This window comes from Rhinoraja longicauda, chromosome 27 (genome assembly GCF_053455715.1).
Source record: "Rhinoraja longicauda isolate Sanriku21f chromosome 27, sRhiLon1.1, whole genome shotgun sequence".
Classification (NCBI taxonomy): Eukaryota; Metazoa; Chordata; class Chondrichthyes; order Rajiformes; family Arhynchobatidae; genus Rhinoraja; species Rhinoraja longicauda.
In genome coordinates, this window is record NC_135979.1 from 22,343,521 (window position 1) to 22,368,151 (window position 24,631).

The 24,631-nt window shown below is 42.2% G+C and overlaps 1 protein-coding gene across 1 annotated transcript in view; it reads right to left on the reverse strand.

Annotated features, from left to right (window-relative positions):
* Window positions 1–24,631, reverse strand: part of ndc80 (NDC80 kinetochore complex component) — a 49,425-nt gene that overhangs the window by 19,823 nt on the left and 4,971 nt on the right. The window contains exons 2-8 of the mRNA XM_078423008.1: window positions 23,906–24,004; window positions 21,405–21,470; window positions 16,357–16,483; window positions 14,083–14,255; window positions 8,793–8,895; window positions 6,830–6,928; window positions 4,959–5,052 (exon numbers count right to left, since the gene is read on the reverse strand). Of these exons, the coding sequence (XP_078279134.1) occupies window positions 4,959–5,052; window positions 6,830–6,928; window positions 8,793–8,895; window positions 14,083–14,255; window positions 16,357–16,483; window positions 21,405–21,470; window positions 23,906–23,991 (748 nt within the window). The 5' untranslated portion in view covers window positions 23,992–24,004. The remainder of the gene's footprint in view (window positions 1–4,958; window positions 5,053–6,829; window positions 6,929–8,792; window positions 8,896–14,082; window positions 14,256–16,356; window positions 16,484–21,404; window positions 21,471–23,905; window positions 24,005–24,631) is intronic.

Here is a 24,631-nt window from a genome sequence, read left to right on the forward strand (position 1 = left end):
ATGAAAAAGGGGTTCGGTTCGGCCTCCTGTATCCTAGCCGGCTCCAGGTCACTCATGAAGGTAAAAAACACTACTTCGATACACCAGAAGCTGCCAAAGAGTTTTACTACTCGTGCTGGGGAGATGATGGCCATGAAGAGCAATGACTTTTTAGGATATTCATGTGGCATTGGCACGGCCTCTTACGTTGGTAAACTGTAAATTTTTGTAATTGTGGAACTCGATTGAGCTGGACTGCCATGCCACTGAATCTGATCAATGAGTCGAGGACTTTCAACCAGCGAAAACGTAAACGTCTAGAATTGCTCTCTGGGGTGCAATTTTTATTCCTTTCTTTCTCGTAATGCTTTGCTTAATCTGTGTTATCCTTAGCCTATATCCCTCAAAGATAGAACAAACAACCGTACAATTTTTGAGGAAGGGAGCCACCTTCAAATGGATTTAAAGTTTTAGTTAGGGAGCGCATTGGAAGTTTTTTGTTTTGTAATGCCTGCGATCATCCTCAGTTGGAGAGGAAGATCTAGGTTTTGGGGGTTAAATGTTTTTTTATGTTATTGTAACGGGACGAGGGAAATGTTTTGGGTAATGGCAGCTTACTTTTTGAATATCACGAATGTATTAGACCTTTTTTTTGTTGTGTTTTCACATGCAGCCTTCGCATTGTTTTGGATGGCAGGCCCTGTATGTATTCTTGAAATATGTATTTTAAATTATGGCTAATGGTAACATTGATGGAGGCCATCCTGTGAGGTTTATATCCTGGAACGTAAAGGGGCTTAATGGTCCTGTTAAAAGAGCTAAAGTTTTTTCTCATTTAAAGCAATTAAGAACAGATATATTACTTCTACAAGAAACTCACTTAAGATTGGAAGATCATAATAGATTGCGTAAAACGTGGGTGAGTCAGATTTTTCACTCTAGATTTAATAGCAGGTCCAGGGGTGTGGCAATATTAATCGCCAAAACAATACAGCTTACACCATCTGAAGTAGTCAGTGACCCTAATGGCCGGTTTATTATAGTTTCTGGGTCTCTTTTTCAAAAAACTGTCGTCTTAGTGAATGTTTATGCCCCTAATTGGGATGATGTTTACTTTACAAATAAGGTTTTGTCATTAATACCTGATCTGAACACGCGCCAGCTAATCTTTTCGGGAGACCTAAACTGTGCTATTGATCCACTGCTTGATAGGTCTAGTTCCAAGGGATATCTTCTGGTATGGCAAAGACCTTCTCACTGTTTATGCAACAAAATGGCTATGTGGACCCCTGGAGATTCTTGAACCCAATTACAAGGCAATTCTCTTTTTTTTCTCATGTTCACCGTTCTTTTATCAGAATAGATTACTTCTTTATAGACAGTTCCTTTATTCCTATGGTTAAGAAAATTTAATATACTGCTATAGTAATATCAGATCACTCGCCTGTGATACTGGACCTAAATTTTCCTTTAAACATTAGAGAACGACCTGTTTGGAGACTCAACTCCCTTTTGCTTTCCAATGAGAAATTCTGCAGTTTTGTATTGGCTAACATAGATATATTCCTTGAGACTAATAAAACCGAGTCGGTATCATGCTCTTTACTTTAGGAAACTTTAAAAGCTTATTTGAGAGGTCAAATCATATCTTATATCTTATACGCCAATAAAGAACGTAAGAGGGAAATGCAAACCCTGTCACAATCCATCTTGGTTCTGGACAGGCAGTACTCTGAGCTACCCACTGCTGAATTATATAAAAGCCGTGCTGATTTACAAGCAAAATTTAATCTATTATCTACTACCCAATCAGAACAATTAATTCTCAGGACTCGTAGTCTCTATTATGAATATGGTGACAAGGCGAACCGGCTTATGGCTCACCAGCTGAAGTGTCAAGCCGTGTCACGACTTTTTCCTCAGATAAGACACACACCAAAATATAATAAGCAATCCAAAAGAAATTAATAATACTTTCACAGCCTTTTATTCTTCTCTTTACACCTCAGAATTCCCCTCAGACACAACAAACATGGAACGTTTTTTAGATGATTTGGAAATACCCACTCTTGAACCAGAAGAGGCAGAAGATCTAGATCAGGCTCTTGGACAGGAAGAGATTAATAATGCAGAGTGGTAAGACCCCGGGCCCTGACAGCTACCCATTAGAATTTTATAAGAAATTTAAGGATAAGCTCACACCAGTTCTTTTAGAAATGTTTCAAGAATCTTTGGAAAATGGTTCCTTACCCCCTACCCTCACACAGGCATCTATTTCACTTCTTCTCAAAAAAGACAAAGATCCGACTCAATGTGGATCATACCGCCCTATCTCACTTTTGAATGTAGATGTAAAGATTTTGGCTAAGGTGCTGGCTTGCCATTTAGAACGCCAACTTCCCAAAATAATCTCAGAAGATCAAACAGGTTTCATTAATAATCATCATTCCTTTTCTAATATCCGTCGACTGGCCAGTGTGGTTTATTCGCCCAGTGCTTCCCCGCGTCCGGAGGTTGTTATTTCTTTGGACGCGGAGAAGGCGTTTGATCGAGTGGAGTGGCCATATTTGTTTATAGTCTTGGAGAGGTTTGGACTTGGCACAAAATTTGCAGCCTGGGTCAAGCTATTATATCACTCACCTTTAGCATGTATACAGACAAATTATTTGTGATCTGAGTATTTTCCATTAACACGGGGCAGTCGCCAAGGCTGCCCACTGTCTCCACTTCTTTTTGCGATTGCAATTGAGCCTCTTTCTATTGCACTTAGATCAACCACAATATTTCAGGGCATTAGGAGAGGAAACATGGAACATCGTGTGTCTCTATACGCCGATGACCTCCTTCATATGAGCGACCCTACAGCTAGCAGCCCTGCAATTGTGTCCTCGTTAGATCAGTTTGGAACTTTCTCTGGCTATAAACTAAACCTCCAAAAAAGTGAATGCTTTCCCATCAGCCTAGCCCTACAGGAATCCTTGCTTTTCCCCTTATCTCAAGATGGTTATGTATATCTAAGAATACGCATTACCCGCTCTTTTACATCTCTGTTTGAAGTTAATTATATGCCTCAAGTTCGCCAAATGAAGGCTGACTTTGAGAGATGGCGTAGTCTACCCCTTACTATGGCTGGGAGAGTAGTCGGTGAAGATGACTGTACTTCCCAGATTTCTTTATTTGTTCCAGTGCTTGCCAGTCTTCCTATCTACGTCATTTTTAAACTTAGTTAACCAATCTATAACCTCCTTTATATGGGGCAATAAGGTTCCAAGGGTTAATAAGTGTACTCTTCAAAGAGGTCGTGAAGTAGGTGGACTGGGCCTTCCTACTTTTATTCATTATTATTGGGTATCCAATATCCAAAAGATATTATTCTGCATTCACCGACCAGATACAGACTGGTGTCTGCTTGAGTCACAGTCTTGTTACTCCTCGTCTCTTCTGGCTTTAGTATATTCCTCCCTGCCATTGAAACCCTCCCGATTCACATCCAATCCTGTCGTACTATCCATCCTGAACATTTTTAATCAATTTCGCTGTCACTATAAGTTCACATCAGCTTCAGTTCTGGGTCCCGTTCACAGTATTTATTCCCCCCCTCTACACTTGATTCAACCTTTAGACAATGGGGTTTGAATGGTCTTAAGTGCATTAAGGATTTATACACTGACAACATATTTGACAGTTTTGATAACCTGTGCAGAAAATATGGCCTCCCACATAATCATTTCTTTAAATATCTTCAGATCCGCCACTTTGCCATGAAAAAATGTCCTTCTTTTCCCGATCTCCTGCCTGTTACAGTGTTGGATAAACTCACTCTTACCTTTGGCAAATAAAGGACTGATCTCTGTATTATATTCTCAATTGATGTCTTTAGGAGATCAAAACCTGAACAAAATTGAAACTAGGTGGGAAGATGACCTTGGTATGGATCTGTCTGAGGAATGCTGGACAGAAGCACTGAAAAGAGTCCATTCCTTGTCATCATATGCAAGATTGGGGCTCAGACAATTCAAAGTTTTACACAGGGTTCATTTAAGCAAAGCCAGGCTTGCCGACATATATCCGGGGACAGACGCTGGTTGTGACAGGTGCTCCTTCTCTCCAGCCAATCTAGCTCATGCATTCTGGTCCTGCCCAAAACTTGGTGACTACTGGGCAGTGGTTTTTAAAACCATCAGTGAAGTCCTTGGGGTGACAGTGAGGCTTTGCCCGCTTGTAGCTGTATTTGGTGTAACAGATGAAACTTTGGGTTTAAATGCAAACCAATCTGACATCATTGCATTCACATCACTTTTGGCCCGTAGGAGAATTTTGCTGATCTGGAAATCTACAACTCCTCCATCTGCTGCCGCATTGCTAGAGTACGTAATGTTTTTTCTAAAACTAGAAAAGATCAAATTTACACTGAATGGGTCTGTGAAAAAGTTTTATTCAAAATGGGAACCTTTTCTGTCATACTTTGAGAGTCTAAAATAACTACCCACTGACTGAGGGCACTTGATTGTAGTTGGGGATTTGCCTTTAATTATGTTTTACTTTTATTTATTTACTTATTTTTGTTTACACAAGTGCCAATTACCTCACAGGATGGCTGATGCATAATGAATGAGTGTATTCTGAACCATCTGACATGTTGTAGATATGTATGGGCTTGCGCCTTGGTAGAATGTAGAGGTTTTGCTGTCAAATTGTGCATTTGTATTTGTGATATGATATATTGTGAACACATCAGCTGCAAAGGGGTGTCCAGGGAGGGTGGGTGAGGGTTATTTTTGTTGTTATATATTAAAAATCAAAATGGAGGGGAATGTAATGCATTACGTCAATCGTATTGTACCTTTCCTTCAATGAAATAAATATTAAAAGATATATCAATGAATAATATTTGAAGTCTTTCAGAAACTTTCACAATCCACTCTTGCAGTTGTTTGGGACAAGGATAGAAGTTGTCAAAATCACCATGCCATACTCACTCAGCAAAGACAAATTTTCCATGTCCAGGTCTTCATGGTCATCAATGCCGGCAAGGTGACGTGAATAACACTTACTCGTGTAACTAAGGAACAGCTATATAGTAAAATCAATAAATCACAAAAACGTTCAAAAGTATCTTATCTGAGAAAATGTTAAAACAATATAAATGAAAGAAAAACATGGGTCAACAAATCCTCCTCAGTTAGTTCTCAGGACAATTCATTTCAAATTTGCAGAGGTTACAACAATAACTTAGAGCTTTGTTAATGTAGCAAAAACAACATGTAGGCAATTAATAATTTATACCAAATTATCCTTTCCAAGGCTTCCTCACTTTGCCCATCTGAATGGCACCATACTAATGTGACTCCCTTCTTACTCATTCATGCCCAGAGAAACAGCAGCAATGAATCAGTCTAATCTCTATCTGCTCTCATTAACCCAATAACCGGATGACCGTTACAATTTACACCACAGTCACACATTTTCTGTAGACGTAAATGGGTTTTATTCCTGGTTGACAAAACGTAATAATCTCCCACAGGGCACTAAAATTCATTGATGATACAAAAATGGGTTAAAAACAGTTACTGAAGGACATAAGGATACCACAATGTATAGGTTAACCAAATGGACAAAGATCAGACAAATGTGGGAAAATATGAAATTGTCCATTTTGGTAGGAAAAATAATTAAGCATTAACTAAATGGTGAGAGATTGCAGAGTTCTGAGGTGCAATGGGATCTAGTTGCCCGTGTATGTGATCAGCAGAAGATTAATATGCAGGGAGAGCAATTAGTTAGGAAAGATAAGAGAATACTTGCTTACTACAAAAGGAATTGAATACAAAAGGAAGCTATGCTTCAGTTAAATTGGGGTTAAGAAATACATATCTGGTGTACAGCGTATAATATTAGTCTACTTAAAGTAGTTAATGCATTGGAAGTAGTTCAAATACTGTTTACTGGACTAATACCTGGAGTTTAGGCTTGCACATTGAGCTTAAAAAAGTCAGAGAACATAATTGAAAGAAAATCCTCAGGTGTCTTGCAAGAATGGATACTGGCAGGATGCCTTCTCTTGTGGGAGAATCATAACTAAGGGATCACTGTATAACTATAAGGGGTTTCCGATTTGTGTTGGAGACAAGGTGAAGTTTTTCCTTTTGGAGTTGTGAATCTTTGGAACTCTTTTCCTCAAAGGACTGTGAAAGCAGAGACTTTGAATATATTCACGGTTGAAGTGGAGAGATTCTTGAAAAGTATGTGGGCAGTCTTGATATTATAATGTGAAATATTCAAATCTGCAACAGTTGGAATTTATGACGTTAAATGAAAAAATAAGCAGGTTCTGCAGAAGCAGAGAAGCCTTGGTTGAGATGCAGTTTTTGCTAAACTAACAACAGATTAACATTTAACCATTCAGCTGCTTCTTCAAGTCAGTCAAATTTATTTATAAAAGCACATTTAAAAACAACCCATGTTGACCAAAGTGCTGTACATCAGAGCAGGTACTAAAAACACAATAAGAAACAGACATCACAGCACACAGGCACAAAAAAAAACAGTTCAAAGGGTGCAGCACAAAACAAAAATCAGCCCCATCTAAAGGCTTCAAAACGCTAAAGAATAGAAGTATGTTTTGAGCCTGTTTTGCTTAAAGTTGCTGTATCGTTTATCAAAAGTAACAACATATTTTAGCTTTACAAGTATTTTGCCACAAAAAAACTAATCTATCAACTCAGTAATAGGAAAAAGATCACATAAGACATCAACCTATTTATGAAAAGCTTGAAATGAAATCAAATTAATTGCTTATATTCTAAAGGGTGAAAATAGAGCAAATCGACGGTAACTAATGACTAGTTACCCTGTTATGATGAACACCATCTTCGGTCACACTCTCCATTTCATCCAAGTCCTTGTCTGCACCAAACAGGATTTTATCTGGATTGATGATCTTGGTCAGCTGTATACAAAGTAAACACGAATTATTAAAAGTTACATTTGGGAAATTTGCAACGCATACACAAGGCTGTATTTCCAAAAGCGAGCAGCTGCATCGTGCAACTTAAAGTTGCTGCCAAAATACATTTAATAAACAAGATGCTCCATCAAAGAGAACATATCAGAACACATCGCCACAACTTCAAACACAGGAGCCTTCCTTTCCATCATACATTGAACTCGAAGGCTCAGGTTAGGTAACCTTCCTCGAATCAAGACAAGAAATGTTTCATAATAGTTGAAATGAAGAGGAAAAAAAGCTGTGAAGATTTATCTTAAGTCAAAATACAAAAGAGGAAATCTTACTAAGAAGCATCATAAGCCAGAAGACCAACAAGTCTCAGTTCCTTCAAGGCATTTTTCACAAGAAACTGGTATGGACAAGGAATAGGGAGGTTCATGGGATATAAGCACAAGGATACTGTCAAGGCCAAGACTAGCAGAAAAAGCACAAATAGGTTTGAATTAAAGCCAGGATGGAAATAATAGCTAAAAAGCAAGGATGAGAAACAGTCAGAAATAAAAAAATATATAGGTAGCTAAATTGCTGTGAACAATGCAGAGTATTTACTAACAAATCGAGCAATGTAGAGTGGAAATGAAGACAATACTTTCAATTTAAAAATTGTGCAATCTAAGTGTCTTTAAATTATTGCAATTTTACCTGCTTCCACCATGTCCACTGGTAACTCATTCCACACAAGGACCAACCTCGGTGTTGCCCTTCAGGTCCCTTTTAAACGTTCCCTTCTCACTTTAAACCTATGTCCTCTAGTTTTAGACTTTCCCACCCATGGCTACTCACCTTGTCTATGCTCCTCAGGAGTTTAAAAACATCTATAAGGGCACCCCGTACTCCTGTCTACCTGCGTCGGCATTTTTACGAATCTGTTCTATTAACAGTCCCCAGGGCCTTGTCACATACTGGTTACGTCTTGTCCTAGTAAGTAATACCAAAATGCAACATCTCATTTATCTCAATTAAACTCCAGTTACCATTCCTCGGCCCATTTCACCAGTTGATTGGAATCCATAATGTTAGATAACCTTTTTCACTGTCTACTGTATCACCAATTTCACTGGCTCCACACATTAACCTTATTAATCTTTAAGAGGCCCTATTTTATTCTTAGTTACCCTTTTAATCTTAATATACTGGTATAATCTCTTTGCGTTCTCCTTCACCTTATCTGTTAAAGCTATCCTATGTCCCCCCTTTGCGCTCCTAAACCCCCTATACTCTTGTAGAGTCACCATACCATTGTCTGTAAATGGCAGAAGATGGTTTAAATAAACTGGGTGGAAGAGGAATTGCTCGGGCAACTAACTGTACTAACTAGAAATGACAGGAACATTAAAGGTAAAAAATAACAAGGAAATATACACAGGCTTCATTTGTACAAGAGAACTAACAGGAAGCAACAAGTACAATAGGGGGTTGCAAAAAAAAATCCAAAAAATCAAAAGAGGTGAGACAATTTTTTTTAAAAAATTGAATCTGATTGGGAAGCCTCTTATTGGTAAACTGAACATGGGGAAGATACTATTACCCTTTCAGTGTCGGGGTAGCACAACAGGCTGAATTGAGGCTGATTTTAAAATCCTGAAGATTTCATCTCTCCTCAAATCAAATGTACGGTGGAAGGGTCTTTTTTTGGTTTAAATATCTGTATGATACCTTCAGTTAGCAGTAACCTAACTAGTTCCTGTTTCATGAATGTTCTGAACTTTTGTCTGTAATGGACACAATCTGATTTTCAACTACATGTCTTTTGTTTGGTTTGTGTAATGGAGTTTCTCAGAAATCAGCCATAAGTGATTCTTACCTTGACAGCATCAATCAACCAAATTAATGCGCCGAGAATCTGTGGCCAAGTGTGTGGAGCTCCAACAGTATACATTGAACTTCTTGACAATGGAAAGGGATACCTAAAATTAATTAAGTAGAGCCATTAACTAAAAGCACGATAGCCTGATTTCTCCTAGCATCACACTGTTCTGAAATAAATATCCAAAATAGGCATACAGAATGTTACATTGTGAAATTACATTATCATTGTTACATATCCCACAGAATAGCTGGAAAAATCAGCCTATCTTAATAACAAAAACAATCTTCACCTGAAAGCACAAAATAAACAGGCTCAAATCAGGAATAAAAACCAAGAATGTTGGCAATACTCAGCAATTCAGGCTGCTGCCGTGAAGAGAAAAACAGTTAATACTCGTTCAATTACCTTTTGTTTCATCTGGGAAAAGAAAACAGGTATATGTTAAAATGCTGAGAAGGACAGTGGAGAGAAATGGAATATCTTAGTGAAAGTGGATGGCGTAGATTGGTCTCAACTGAAGAGGGCGATAAAGGCTTCTTAATAGCAGCTATCTCTCTGGAAAGGGAATTGGGGGAATTTCATGGCTTCACCATGCAATATGATCGTGGTGAATTTTGTATTCCAACTCTCTGTCCATTACTTTTGAAGCCTTGTGAGTCTAGAACACTACCCTATACTCAGAAACTTGGACTCAAAAGCCCGTGGTGGAAAATACCACATTTGAGTGAACAAATGTCTCATCTGAAAACCTCGTGCTAAAAGCTGAAACGGTGATTCCTTTCTCTTCAGAACTTTACATGCAGAATCATTCTCCCCACATAGCCTTGCCAAATTTTGCAACCTTTGATTAGATCCCTAATGGATATAACATTAATTAGCCTAACCTTTTCTCAGCAGCTCAGCCATCATACAAATTAGTCTGGTGACCCTGTTTCACTCCGTTCATGGTAACTATATTGCTTAAAGAACATATCACACCACAGGAATAGTTCTTCAGCCCACAAAGACCACTGGGTGGGGCCAGCAATGGCTGCCTCGCCAACAGTCTGTCTGTCCTTTCCTTCTTTGTGTTTAAATAATGTGTTAAATGTATGTTTTTAGTGTTCTTTAGCTTGATTTATGTGAGGGGTGGGAACTTTTTTTAAAGGAGATGCGATTTTGTTCCGTATCGTATCTCCGTCCGCACTGCGGTCTAACATTGAGGAGTTGGCGGCCTTTGCTGAAGACCGGCTTTTGAGAGCTCCAACGCGGGTGCCTAGGGGACTTTAACATCGCGGACCCCGCGATCCCTTTGCCTGGGATCGACCTTGGAGCTCCAACCATAAGTGCGTGTGGACTTAACATCACGGAGCCTGCAGTCTCTGGTCAGAGACCGACATCGGGAACTCCAAACCTCAGGAATTTCGCCCACTCCGACGCAGGAGTTTCGACCGCCGGCTGCGGGAGCTTTGATCGCCCCGACAAATGGTTCGACTGCCCCGACCGCGTCGGAGTGGAAGAAATAAAGAGGAAGCAGATTGGACTTTTTTTGGCCTTCCATCACAGTGAGGAAGGTGGGGAATCCGCTGTGGTAGATGTTTATGTTAACTTTTATGTATTTGTGTGTCTTGTTGCTTTTTTTTCGTATGGCTGTATGGTAATTCACACATCACTGTACCTTAATTGGTACATGTGACAATAAAAGACCTTTGAAACCCTTTGAATGTGTGTCAAACATGATGCCAAGCTTAAGCACATCTTTTCTCTGGTGTCACAACTAGAAATGCAGCCTAACCAACTATTTGTATAACTGTAACATGACAACCCTATGGTCAAATTCATTGCCTCGCCCTTTGAAGGCAGCATATCATACACTTTCCTCACCAATCCTTTTCAGTTGTGATTCAAGGAGCAAGGTTCTTGTATGCCCAATTCTCTATCTCATAATACTCCCCAGAGCCATCATCCATGGTGCATACCCTGGTTTAAATTCCCAAATAGGGTTGGGATTGCATCAATATGATTGCATCTATATGCTAGGCCCAGGACAGATCACCATAGATGTGCACACCAAGGAACCTGAACCTGTTGATTCTCTCTACCACCATCCCGCTGATGAAGACAGGTTGTTGGACCTCCTGATTTCTCTTCCTTAAGTCAGAACCAGTTCCTTGGTCTTGCTAATGTTGACAGCGAGATTGTTGATCTGGCATCACTCAACCAGATTATCAATTTCACCCCGTTACCCTGACTCATTCAACGAAAACAATATCGATAATAAATTTATAGATGGTATTGGAGCCATGTCTGGCTACAAAGTCATGGATATGAAGTAGAGCAGGAGACTAAACCCAGCCTCGACACCCCTCTGCTGATGGTCAGCAATGAGGAAGTGTTGGTGCCAATTCGTACTGATTTGAGGTCTGTTAATGAGGATGTCGTGATTCTGGTTGCACAGGGATGAGCAAAGTCCCAATTTACAGTTTGACGATAGGTTTAGAGAAGACTATACCAAATGGACCCAAACCTCTCCTGCATTGGTGCAGCATCCTCTCCTCCCTCCCTCCCCCCACTCCACCCCCCTCAACCCCCCTATCCTTCCTCTTCCCCCACCCCCCCAGGAGATAGATTTAAACTTTAAAATGTGAATAACTTAAAAAATATAACACCAATTTCAATGAAACTTCTTCCATTAGCAAAGGGACAATGGTAAGGTAGGCCTAAAATTGTCGCGCTATCGTGTACCGTCTTGGCTGTAATTCAGGAACAAACAAACAAGTTTTAGTATATAGATGGTGCTGAACACTGCTGTAGCGTTCCACCCAAAATATCCATGTCCTTCAGTGATGCTGCCTGACCCGCTGAGTTTCTCCACCAGTTTGTGTGCTGCGCTAAACACTGAGCTCGTCAATGAACATTAGCCTGCTGTACATGTTCTTGTTGTCCGAGTGGTCTAGTGCAGAGCAGAGAAAATTGCATCTGCTATTAATGGAGTGGGTACAGATCATTACCAAAGCAGGAGTTGATACACTAATTCATACTACATTTCAAAACACTTCATTACAGTGGGTGAGAGTACCACCAATTGGTAGTCGTTGAAGCATGTTACTTTGCTTTTCTTGTCTTTTTAAATGTCCTTTTAAAGCAGGTGGAGACTTCGGACCATGGTAGTGACATGCTGAAGAGGTCTGCAAAATCTCCTGCCAGCTGGATAGCATTTGATTCTCGTTTAGAACACGACGAGGTAGACGATCAGAGCCAGACACTTTCCAGAAGTTAACCCTCATGAAGGATCATCTGTCGCCGGCTTTGGAGACTAAGATCACGGGGGACTATGGATGTGCATGAAGGTGAATCGTTGTTCTGCATTTCAGAGCAAGCACTGAAAGCATTGAACTCGTCCACTGTCACTTGAGTTAATTGGTTTCAATTGGAAGTGATCACAAGCCTGCCACTGCTATTTAGAGCTACATTTTTGACCGAAAATCACATTCCCAATGGCCTTTGAGACCATACCTAAATTTCTCATATGATCCTGTATCGCTTGACTTGGATTCCTAAGATCTAGTTCTCAGTAGATTGTGGACCTCCTGATTTATACAAGACTTCTGTTTTGGAAACACTCGGATCTTAATAGGAACACACTTCCATTGATATCCTTATGATGTCGCTGACAACCATGGCGCATTTGCCCAGCACTGTTGCTGAGTCTTTGAACATGCCCCATCTACCAAATTAACGGTTGCAAAGTTGTTCCTCTATCTTGCCCGACATGCTCGATATAATCCTCACCACTGGAGCTTCACTTTTGAGTTGCTGGTTGAAAAGCTGCTGGAACTGGGGCTTAGCACCCCTCTGTGTGCCTGGGTCCTGGACTTTCTCACTGCCAGGCCCCAAGTGGTCAGGATGGGGGAACACACATCTAGCTCCCTCACCCTGAACATAGGATCCCCCCAGGGCTGCGTCCTTAGCCCCCTACTGTACTCCCTGTACACACATGACTGTAGGGCCAGGTTCAGCTCAAACTCCATCATCAAGTTTGCTGATGACACTGTGGTGGTGGGCCGGATCTCCAACAACGATGAGAAGGCCTACCGGGAGGAGGTGGCTGATCTGGCACTCTGGTGTCAGGACAATAGCCTCCTCTTGAATGTCACTAAAACAAAGGAGCTGATTGTGGACTTCAGAAGGGCTAAACATCCAAGGACGTACACGCCACTGGAGATAAATGGGTCTATTGTGGATAGGGTGAGCAGTTTCAAATACTTGGGAGTCCGCATCGCAGAGGATCTGACGTGGGCAACGCACATTGCCGCACTGGTGGGTAAGGCTAAGCAGCGCCTTTACCACCTTAGACAACTGAGGAAATTCAGAGTGTCGCTGAGGATCCTTCATTGCTTCTACTCTGGGGCTGTAGAGAGCATCCTGTTCCGGCAACATTACAGTCTGGTTTGGGAACAGCTCTGCCCAGGACAGGATGGCCCTGCAGAGAGTAGTGCGTTCGGCAGAACGCACCATGGGAACTACACTCGTCCCCCTGCAGGACCTATACATCAGGAGGTGCAGATCCAGAGCAAGCAAGATCATGAGGGACCCCTGCCACCCCAGTAACGGACTGTTCCAGATGCTACGGTCAGGCAAACGCCTCCGCTGTCACGCTGTGAAAACGGAGAGGATGAGACGGAGCTTCTTCCCACAGGCCATCAGGACTGTCAACTTTGATAACCCCAGAGACTAAATTTTTGTCGACACTTTTTGTGCTATGTTTAGTAACTTATTAACTTTATTTATATGCTGTAACTGTAATTCTTTTTGTGCACAACCCGCAGGCATTGCCACTTTCATTTCACTGCACATCGAGTATGTGTATGTGACAAATAAATTTGACTTGACTTGACTTGATACACAGGAAGGAGCATCGCAATTTTTTGAAATATGTGGGCATACAATGGGAATGTGGGGCGAGCATTATGCGATCAGTGTACATAAGTGCATGCAGTCAGTAGACTTGATGGGCTGACCCTATACTCAATGCCCCGACTGATTAAGGTAAGCACACCACATGCCTTCTTTACCACTCCATCTGCTTATGTTGCCCCTTTCATAACTCCATGCAGTTCAACCCCCAAGTTTCCTCTGTACATCAATAGTATTAAAGCTCTTCCCTTTACCTCATGATGTGTGACTCTTCCTCCCTATGACAAATAATCAACGTATCCACCTCAGCATTTCACAACAGCAAATGAACCAATTAATCAGTTAACCTGAAGGAATCTGCGACAATAACAATAATATATTTACTTACCCAAGAAATTTGAAGATTCTAGGTATTTCTTCCTCAAACTTTGAATCGGGTGATTGATAAGATGGGTCAATTAAGTTGTATAGAAAGGAGAAAATCTTCAAAAATTCCTTAGCTGTGGGCGACTGCAAACTCTTCACCGAAATAGATTGTGGATAACCATTGTCCCCTAGAAACTTGAACATTTAATTTTTTTTTAATTTTTAAATTAGAAAAACAAACTTTGTACATTCAGGACAATACCAGCAACTATGCTCTATTTTTTCCCCCCCCAAACGTTCTCATTGCATAACATTGATCGTATGAAAGGACCTTTCCTTGTAGAAGCGAGTTCGGTATTCCGACTGAGCATGTGTAGGTCATAAGTGGTGGGGACATAGCATTGTCGCTAGCTGATCTGCCGCATGTAAACAAACCTTCGTTTCATCCGTTTTTTCCAGTTTTTCTCCGTATAGGTAAGAAAATACTGTTTTCAAAACTGTTAATTTGGTGTATATATGGTTAATTAGTAAAAACTACAATGATTTTGTAGGTTTTTTGCTTTATGCAGCGAGTTCCCCTCAACTCTCCCCGACTCTTTAACTTGTCCCGGAGCCGTGGAACCGCGGCGACAGGGACTGGAGGCAGAAGCTGCCGGCGAAGGTTCACCGGAGAGCGGATCGCCACCAACCCAGAGCCGGAAGAAGGCGAGAGATCGCAGCACTCCCTCGCAAACAACAAACTCAAGGAAACATCCCTCCTCGTCGCCGCTCACCCCAGGGATGTGGGGCTTCTGAACAACAACTACAACACTAGTGTTTGTTCTTATTTTGCTGCATTAGAGGGAGACAGGGCCGGGGAAGAGAGTGGAGGAGCAGCGCAGATCTCGCAGGTGCTGGGAGAGGGAGCAGTCCCCGCAAGTGGCGGCACTCCTTCACCGGACCCTCTGAAACCATCCTCGCGCGCTCACTCTCACCCGCTGCTCCCTCTCCCCTGACTCTCTCTCCCCCCCTCTCTTTCTCTGTAGAATATTGTACTATAATCTGTAGAATATTGAAACATCACAACTAATATACCCGTTTCAAACTGTAGGAGGAATATCAAGTCCTTGGGCCTTACTGGTATGCAGCACAACAACTTCTCTTGTACTATTTTAATTAGAAATTAATTTTTCAAATGTTGTCACTGATGAATGGATCGCTGCCTCCAAATGAAGTTGGCATTCTTTTCAAGATGTACAACAGCGGAATAAGAAATAATTGCAGGTATACTCCTTCCATGGCACATCACTTACATAGCCCTTCCATTTAAATTACCAGGTGATTTCATTAAATTTACCTTTATCATCTATACATTGAGCAGAGTGGATACATCCTGACAAAAAAACTCACCACGTATGAGTATTGAGTGCCATTGAATGGAATAGAATAGGAGGAGCCAGCGCTGCCCTCGCAGCTGCGGCTTGCCTGCAGTCCGTTGTCTTTTGTGTTTTTTGTTGTTTTTGTCTTAATTGTAGTTTAAATATGATGTAGTGTTTGTGGTTGTGTGTTATGTGGGGGGGGGGGTGGGAACTGTAAAAGTGTCTCAAGTGTCTCCCCCGAACGGAGACCCGACCTTTGTTTTCTGTGTCGTGCCTCCGTTCCCGCTGCGGCCTACCACCGGCCATGCACCTGGAGCTGGCGGGCTCCGGCTAGGACCACCTGGGCTCTGGTTTGCAGAGCCCGCGGCCCGGAGTCACCACCTGCGGCGCTGGCTGCGACTCGTCTCCGGAGGCTTCGGCGCGGGCCGTCTGGACGTCGGAAACCCGCAGGCCCCTGGGTGGGGGCCGACATCAGGAGCTCCGGCAGCGGCTGCGTCGTCGCCCGCCCCGAATCGCGGGGCTTGGGTCGGCCCGCCGCGGACCTTTCATCGTCCGGCACGGCCTGAAATGGGCCGCGGGATTTTCTCCGCCCGGCGGGGGCTTCAATGTCAGAAGCCCCGACGTGGCAACTCCAACAGCCTGACCGCGGGAGAAGACGGCAGGGGAAGAGAAAAACACATTCTGGCCTTCCATCACAGTGAGGAGGTGACTGGAGGAGACTCACTATGATGGATGTTTCTTTTGTTTGGTGTTAGTTTATGATTGTATGTGTTATTGCATTTTTATTGATTATTCTTATTGGTCTTATTGTTGAACTGCGGGTAATTTTTCATTTCACTGCACATTTATGTGTAAGTGACAAATAAATGACCATTGACTATTGGAATGGCTTAAAAATGGTGTTATGCAAAATTATGGTGAGTTAAATGTTAAAATACCTCACAAAGTTGCCGAATACACTGCTGGACAAAAGATTTATCATGAAGTGGTCGTGGATCTTTTATCTTTTCTGATCCTCCACAGGTACCATAGAGATTTGTAGAAAAGGTTCCAATGCTGCTTGTCCTGCAGCAAAAATAAATGATAAACAAAGCCAGTTTATCAAAATATAAAAGCACCATTTTTTCAATGAACTAAAAAGGGTACTTTTAACTGTAAACAGAATAAACTGGGAATCAATGGAGTCACAGAATTCATTTGCTGCTTTAAATATTTATACTTTAGGATGTTGAGAGATAAAAACATGAAAAATATTATTTTTGAAATATATTGCTAAATACTTTAAAAAACAAATACAGCATTCACAGTACTTGCAGAGATTCACTGCATATTGTGTATTAATTAGACAAAGACTACAGAATAGAAAAGGCAACCTAAAGGTTATAAGGATCAAGATTGGACCTCAGAAAATATGTACCCATGATACTTGGCATTTTACGGTACCAAATGACAAGAGAATGTTATTTGTTGCTCTTAACTGGTAGAGTATTTTGAAGTGATGAGAAACCATACTATGATGTATTAGGCTGGTCTGGGTTCTGACGAAGGGTCTCTGATCTGGAACGTTATTGGATTCTCTTGCCGTGGGTGCGGCCAAACATGCTTAGAGCTTCCACATTTTGGACCTGTCAGCACAGATTTAGTTTTGGGCCTAGTTGTTCAGGTTTAGTGACGGAGTATGCTATCTGAGGGTTAAAGCATGGTCACCATCAGTATTAACATTGAATATGGAAAGCAATCAAGAGAGCAGAAATATCAGAACATGTGACTCGCAAAATTTGACAAAACCCCAGACAGCGATTTGGCCATGACCCAGAAGGTAGATTTAAAATCAACCAATTTTTCCTGGGGATTTATTTCTGTGGGATATCCACCTCAAAGAAAACATATTTCATTTTAGAATATATTATGACGTCTATGTTGAGAATCTTGATGTCAAAATCCATAGCTCCCTGAAACCATCACAATTGGGCAGGTAGTGAAAAAGGAGAAGAAATACGGTTGAAGAAGAGACCCGACCCCAAACGTCACCTATCTGCATTCTCCAGAGATGCTGCCTGACCTGCCGAGTTACTCCAGCATTGTGTATTTGTTTTGGCATATGTCATAATTGCCTTCATCAGTCAGGGCATGGAGAGTGAGGTGGTCATTTGATAACATTTTGGTTGTACCATATTTGGAGGACTGTGCGCTGTTCTGATCACTCCATTACAGGGAGGAGGTAGAGGCTTTGGAGAGGGTGCTGACGTTTATCAGAATGCTGACTGGATTACAGGATATTCAATGCAAGGATAGGATGGACAAACATGGATTTTTTTCTCTCCAGAGCATCAGAGGTTGAGGGGAATCCTGATAGAAGTACATTAAATTATGAGAGGCATAGAGGTTAGAATCAAAACCTTTTCCCCACGGTGAAAATATCAAAGCCTAGAGAGCATAGCTTTAAGGTGAGAGACCCAAGGAGATGTGGGTCATGTTTTTATTTTTTCCAGAGAGCGATGGTGCCTGGAAAGCCTGGTTAGGGGTGATGGTAAAAAGTAGATAAGATTGTTGGCGTTTAAGAGGCATTTAGATATTCAAATGAACATGCAGGAAATTGAGGGATATGGTTCGTGTGCAGGCAGAGATTAGTTTAACTTGGCATCATGTTTCACTGAGACACTGTGCATCAATGGGGCTGTTTCTGTGTTGTACTATTCTATTTTATAATGTACACATTACTAGTTTTGCACAAAATAATCTCTTTCACTCAAAGAATCTCCGAGGTCTTTGAGCTCAGTGTAAAGCAGTGGGATGCAAGAACAAGATGCTAATGGTACTTTATGGTACTTTATTTGTTACATGTACCAAGGCACACTGAAATTCATTTTTGTTTACAGTACAGTACAAGTATCACTATACATAAGCACTTAGAAACATCTTAGATAAGCATCTCAGATACAGTGTAAGTACATAGCAGTAGTACACTGAGATAGCATTGAGTTGCCACTTTTGGAACTTTTTTCAAGTCCCAAGTGCAGGATTCTCGACCTGACCATGAAGGTCCGTTGTCCTGGCAGCACGGTGGGGTCGGCCTGACTAAGCCTTGCCGTCGTGTCCACTGTTGCTGTAGGCTGCTTCCAGTCCATGCGCTCGGTCTCTTCGAGGGGATAGGTGACATTTGGGATCGGATCTCGGTCCAGTCTAGCCCCAGACTGTTGCAGGGCCTCCACCGTCGATGAAGTGCATTCCCTCCCGCAGCCGGTCTGGGTCCCCGGTTAGCGAAACAGGCTTAATCACCTCCAATATGCCCTCAGCCCTGCAAATGTGTTCCGTTCAGATCCTTACTCTACTCCATTTTTGACACCTCAAGCTGTGCACAGCAGATCATGTGCTGTGCAAGATGTTTGCAGGTACTATCACAACATTTAAGAAACATTTAGACAGGTACATGGTTCAGAGGGATATGGGGCAAACCCAGGCAACTGTGTGGATGAGCATGTTTTTGGTCATGGAACGCCAAAGACATGGCTTTTGGATTTTTTGGCAAACAGATTCATTTTATGTTCTTGATTTTTAATCTTTCTAGCAATGAGAATGGTATCTATACCTATCTCACCCACACTCATGATTCAAAATATCTCCGTTCGCTGTCCACGTGGTTACTTCTCTCTCAAGGAAATATAGCCCAGTTTCTTCAGTCTATCCATGTAAATAATCTCTCTCTTCTTGGGAAACAGTTTGGTAAATCCCTCAGCACCTTTTAAGGCCTTAACATCACTCTGAAAGTATGACATCCAATACCTGGCACAAAACCCAGCTATGAGTAAACATAAAGATAGGTTCAAAATTAGATATTTTTTTCCCCCATCCTTTATTTCCATAGAAGATGCACCTAATGTTATACCTGTGAAATCCAAGCAGAACTACCCCACCCCCCCCTGCTGCAATTAATACATCAAGGTAGAACCTAGATTGAAAGTAACAATTAGTAGGATCACAGGCTTCTCAAGCTTGCTCAACTAAGTAGTATCATGGCTGATTTATCCATTACATATACTCTATTTCCAATGTTCTCATGGTAATATTTCATCCACTGACATAATGAATCTATGTAACTTGTTTAATAATATTCAAAACTCTGCCAGTTAAAATTTGAAATTAATATCACGATGGCAGCTAATATGAAAGACCCACACCAGATGCTCACTGCTACCAACTGGAAGAAAGTAGAGGCCAGAGAACTGTTGACTCTGATTCATCAACTATTACGTTCCTGAACCATCCTGCACAACCCTACCTCAGCACTGAACTCCTGCAGACTTTATATCAATATGGTTCACTGACCAGAAAGAACAAAGACCGTCCCCGATCCTCACTTTCCAGCCACGTTCAACAGATTAGTGTGGATCCGTTGACTACTTTGCTTTGCAAATACAAATCACTTTGTTTTTATTTTCATAGAAGACGTACAAAACCTGCTAAATATTAGTCACAAGTTCACAGAAAATGAGGAACAGTAGAGGCCTGACCTACATTATGTGCCTCTGGGTCATAGAAAATCGCCCTTATATAATTCACAAATCATTACCCAAAAATTTGAACAGGGGAATAAAATTTGTTTTCACATGAAAAAAGGAAGTAACCAAGTTAAACCAATTTCAAACTGTGTATTTTGCCCCTCGCTACATGACGCGGTCTTGCATTGCAGGAGATCACAAAACAAATTATTTAGGATTACAATCTCCCCCACCCCATATGGGGGTCAATATTAGTCAAAGAATTGTCCAAGAGCAGATGGTATGATTGAAAGCAGAAATTCCAAAGACCTACAATTTACATCCCAGAGTTAAGAAAGAATTGGCTTTGGAAAGCTGATTGGCATAAAACATATCGCTTGAGTCGGAAATCTGTAGCTACTAAAGAGGGCTGCCGAGATTTGGCCATTATGTTCATTCAAAACAGTCGAATCATAACCGGAACAAGTGGTAGAGGCTAGAAGCCCTCATCATATTTATAAGGTATTTGAACGTCGATTGATTGATTGATAATTTGTTCTCGGAGGCACCCTCACGCCAGGTCCTCCTTCTTTTTCGGTGGTCTCCACCATGGCCGATCCCTCTTGGTTCCCGGCAACCCCCCCCACCTCTGTTTTCGGCGGCGCATCTTCCACTGATCTCCGGCACCCACCTCGGGCTCGTCAGACCTTCGACATTCAAATGGCCCTTCCGACCACCAACACACACGGGTCCAGTCTCGGGTTCTCTCTTGGACGGCTCTGTGATTTTCCTCGCTCCACCCCGACCAGCCTGTCTCCTTGACGTTTGTTCACAGATCTCTCCGTGCTCCAGCGGCACGGATCCCATCGGCGTCCACAGCGGACCAGCCGAGTCTACTGGAGGACTTGGCCCCGCTCACTGGGAACACTTCTCTCTGGGAACACTCCCGACCTGGTTCTCTCTTGGAGAGCTCCGCAGTGCCCACCAGGAGTTTCCAATGGACCACCTCTCGCCTCGACTGCCTTTCTCACTCGACTGTTGCTCGCGGGTCCCATTGCCACCTGCGAGTGCAGGGCCGGGCCTACTGGAGGGCTGGAGCTGCTCGCCAGGAACACTCCCAACCGCTCACCGGGAACGTGTGTTGACAGAGCCGCGAATGCAAAGTACAGGTGAAGTGTCAGCAAGATGGAATTAGATGTATTGGTGATAAATTTTACTGGTACACACATGTTACAGGTAACATTTAATGTCCAAATGTAGCTCCAGAACTTTCAGCAAGGATAAATTAAGTTTGCATATACTTCCTAAATTCACATTTATGTGCCATGAACACAAAACATGCTCAGCTCCAATTAAAAACAAAACGCAGAACATGAAATACTTGAATTGAGAGGAGACATTACATGGAAGGATGCAACAGTGCAGACTACATTACAATGCCTTTTGCATGAGGTTAGAGATCACATATAACAAAATTATTCAAAGACGAGGATAACTGCTCTCATTACCTTCTTCCAAAGAAGCTAGTTCTTCTCTCAGAGGTTCCTGTACGAAGCCATGTGTTCCTTGACACACTGAAAAAGGGTACAAACTTCACTTCAGTAAAACAAAAATCCAGTACCATTGATTCCTAATATCCCAATAGTTAAAGAAAAACTGAATGTTAACTAACAAGTCAAATGAATGTCTTGTACACAAGAAGGTATGCTCCAAAATTCAAAGCAACATTGAACTCCACCAGCTAGGCCTCAGCTCGTCGTTATGTGACTTGATCCAGGACTTCCTGCTGGAGTGACCGCAGGCAGTGAGAATGGGCCCGCACCAGCACACCACAGTCTTATTTAGTAGAAGGTCCTCCCGTATCTATCCTTGGAGCAATTTATGGGTCAAAGATCCAGTTGTTGGGGGGGGGGGATTTGATTTGAGTTCTGGTATTGAAGGTGTAGCAAGAGTTAATCATTGGTGTAGACCTCCATGTTAGCCAGATGTTCCAGGGATTAGCAGGGGGCTAGACTGGTGGTCTCTGCCCATGGAACCACAGCAGTAGACAATTGCAGTGCATCTTGATGCCTGGGAGGCTGGAGTTCATATGCGCCATGATCAGTGTCTAGAAGCACCATGATAAAGGATGGCAGAACCACCAGACGGTAGTCATTCAGGTAGGCTACCTTCCCTTTCTTGCCTATTGTGATAATAGCGTTCTTCTTAAAGCACTTCAGAATGGAGAAGGGAGAGGTTCGGCCCCACCAATAGCTGCCTCGCCAACAGTCTGTCTGTCCTTTCCTTCTTTGTGTTTTAATTGTATGTGTTAAATGTATGCTTTTAGTGTTCTTTAGCTTGTTTATGTGGGGGATGGCGGGGTGGGTTGGGGGAAACTTTCTCTAATCTCTTACCTCGACGGATATGCGGTTTTTTCCCGTATCGTATCTCCGTCCGTACTGCAGCCTAACATCGAAAAGTTGGCGGCCTTTGCTGGAAACCGATTTTGAGAGCTCCAACCGTGGGTGCTTACGGACTTAGCATCACGGAGCCCGCGGTCTCTGGTCAGAGACCGACTTTGGGAATTCCAAGCTGCGGGAGTTTCAAGAGAGAGCTACATAGAGCTCTTAAAGATAGCGGAGTCAGGGGGTTTGGGGAGAAGGCAGGAACGGGGTACTGATTGTGAATGATCAGCCATGATCACATTGAATGGCGGTGCTGGCTCGAAGGGCTGAATGGCCTACTCCTGCACCTATTGTCTATTGACATGGGAGTTTCGATTGCCCCAGCTCGGGGGCTTCGACCGCCCCGATGGTTAGTTCAGCTGCCCCGACCATAGGAGAATAAAGAGGAAGAAGTTAGGCTTTTTTGCCTTCCATCACAGTGAGGAATCCGCTGTGGTGGATGTTTATGTTAACTTTTATGTAGTTGTGTGTCTTATTCCTTTTTTTTCGTATGGCTGTATGGTAATTCCTATATCACTGTACCTTAATTGATACATGTGACAATAAAAGACCTTTGAAACCTTGAAAGATATCTACCAATACTCCACCCAGTTGCGGTTTCACAAACAGAAATGTGTAAGAAGGAACTGCAGATGCTGGTTTAAACCGGATAGACACAAAAAGCTGGAGTAACTCAGCATCTCTGCAGGGAAGGAATGGGTGATATTTCGTGTTGAGACCCTTCTTCCTCTCGACCCGAAACATCACCCATTCCTTCTCTCCAGAGATGCTGCCTGTCCCGCTGAGTTACTCCAGCTTTTTGTATCCATCTTCACGAACAGAAAGGCTGATCAAAAGATTGCGAACATTGATCATGGGTAAGGTACACCCAAGGCTGTTTTCACAGGTGACGTAATTCCATAGACCTGTTCAAAACCAACATAGAAAGCATTGAGCTCACTGGGATGGGATGCATTGTTGCTAGAGGTTTTTCCAGACTTCATTTTGTAGCCTGTTATGGGAGGTAAGCCTGCCACAGTTGAGACATCTGTGTGGTTAGTCTGGTAATCTAACTTGGTCTGGAATTTTTTTCTTGGCATGGCTTTGTGAAGGTCATGTACTGTTTTCTTGTGCAGATTAGGATCGCCCGACATGAACATCACAAATTTGAACTTCACGAGGGAGTGTACATCAGTTCATCTATGGTTTTTCATTTATCCAACACTCCAATTGTCTTCTGTGCGCACATCCTCTCTATATTATTGATGTTTGTAACAGCAGTAGCATACGCATCTAGGTTGGCACAGTGCCCTTGAATATGGAAAAATCCACCAACTCAAAACAATCCTGTAGAATCTCATCCGTTTCTGTATTCAGTCCTTGTGCTTCAGTTTCTGTTTGTAAGAAGGGGTGGGAGCACACCTCGGTAGTCAGATTTTCTAAGATGCAGGTGGGGGATAGAGCATTAGATGTCTTTGATGTGTACGAGTGGACTATTCAACATCAAGATCTAGATGACTAAAACTTACACAAAACATCAAAATTTATCCAGAGCCACCAAAAATCCCAAAAGAATTTAAACTTACCTTTGAGGTGTAGCTAGTCCATATCTGCTTGTTTCACTCATTCTGTGAGACTGCATAGACCTGTGGCTGCCTGTGTTTTGATTCATTGTGAGAGCACAGCTGAAAGGTAAATAATCATACTGTTGAGATACTGATAAAAATTACTCAAAGAGAGACACATGTATTAAACTCCAATTGCACATGTTGAAGATCATACATTCACATTTGCTTTCAATCATACATTCACATTTGCTTTCAACCTTCTGGTTTCCGCTCATTGGGCCCTAATACAGCAATCCAGGCTTATGCACTATTGCAGCATGGCACAGAAATACACTACCAGCCAGGTGCACATATATGTAAGTTTGCAAACACCATCCTATGCATACCACCACTGAGGCATCTAAACCCAATGCTATCCAATGAAAATCTGCATTTGCCTGACATCTAAATGTAAAACAGAAAATGCTAAAATATCTGATAAGTGAAGGCATTTAAAAGTGAGACAGTGTAAGATTTGAGAAGTTTTCCCTCATTCTGAAAGCAACACCAAATACCAAAGAGCTGCAGTTTGGACATTTTAAACGGGAGACTGGGGCTGATAGCGGAGAAAGGCTGCGGTCAGTTTACCAAGGGATGTCACAATCTGTGGGTCCTAAAATGGCCGCAGGACCTCGTGACCAGCCACAAAAGTAAAAACCTTACAGCCCAGTCTCTAGGTTTCCGCAAAGCCACGGCCAGAACAAT